General features: G+C 35.0%; 1 protein-coding gene across 1 annotated transcript; it reads left to right on the top strand.

Moving 5' to 3' along the window:
* On the top strand, window positions 1-888 carry LOC106322019 (2-oxoglutarate-dependent dioxygenase AOP2-like; the record flags this gene model as incomplete). The annotated part of the gene is given in 2 exon segments (XM_013760214.1): window positions 1-54; window positions 351-888. Coding segments are annotated over 2 exon segments (592 nt in total), but the record flags the coding sequence as incomplete, so codon positions are not given.
* Window positions 889-896: the final 8 nt, after the last annotated feature.

Raw genomic sequence — 896 nt, 5'->3', positions numbered from 1 at the left:
TAACGAATTTACTCAACTGCTACGCCCTGATTGTGAGGGTAACAAGACTATGAGGTAACGTCATGTCAAAAAAAAAAAAACTCAGTAATGCTTCATAGAGTAAATTAATTGTTCGTAAATTCCTGTTAATCTTTCATCAAAAATATTTTCGTAACTTTTTGCTAGTTGTTTTTCATAAGTTATGTGACAAATTTCTATAAAAAACCTTGTTTTTATCTTTATTTTTTTGGAAAAATGTTAGTTCACTCATATAGTAATGAACTGAAATTTTGTTTTCAATCTCACGTTTCACGCATTTTTTTTTGTTTCTATTAAAATAGCTATATAAATTTTCTTTGTGTTGAAAACAGCGAAACGATCCAGAAGTTTTCAGAGAAGTTAGCAGAATTGGATGTAATGGTGAGAAGAATGGTCATAGAGAGCTTTGGGATAGAAAACTACTTTGATGAACACCTCAAGTCAACGAATTACCGTTTGCGACTGATGAAGTATGTAGCACCACCTGATGTTGATGCTAATGTTGCGGTCAGTACTAAAGATTCTGTTGATGGTGCTAATACGAATACAACTGCTAACGCTGATGCTGGTGATATTGCTAATGGTATTGCTAAAGTTCATATTGATGACGATGCTAATGCCAAGGGTGACGTTTGCACTGGTGTTGGTACCAATCATAATGGTGATGACGTTAATACTGGTGATTGTGCTAATGTTAAGTCTAATGTCGACGTTGGTACTAATGTTAGTGCTAAATCTAGTGTTGGTGCTGATGTTAACATTGGCACTATTGCTGATGTTAAGGCTAATACTGGTACTCGTACTAGTGCTAATGTTGGCGTTAGTGATAGTGTTAAAGCTAATGGTGGCGCAGATGATGAGGAGAAGAAATTAGGTCT

This window comes from Brassica oleracea, unplaced genomic scaffold (assembly GCF_000695525.1).
Source record: "Brassica oleracea var. oleracea cultivar TO1000 unplaced genomic scaffold, BOL UnpScaffold04963, whole genome shotgun sequence".
Taxonomy (NCBI): Eukaryota; Viridiplantae; Streptophyta; class Magnoliopsida; order Brassicales; family Brassicaceae; genus Brassica; species Brassica oleracea.
The sequence above is the reverse complement of the archived record's forward strand: the minus strand, read 5'-3'. Positions and strand labels throughout refer to the sequence as shown.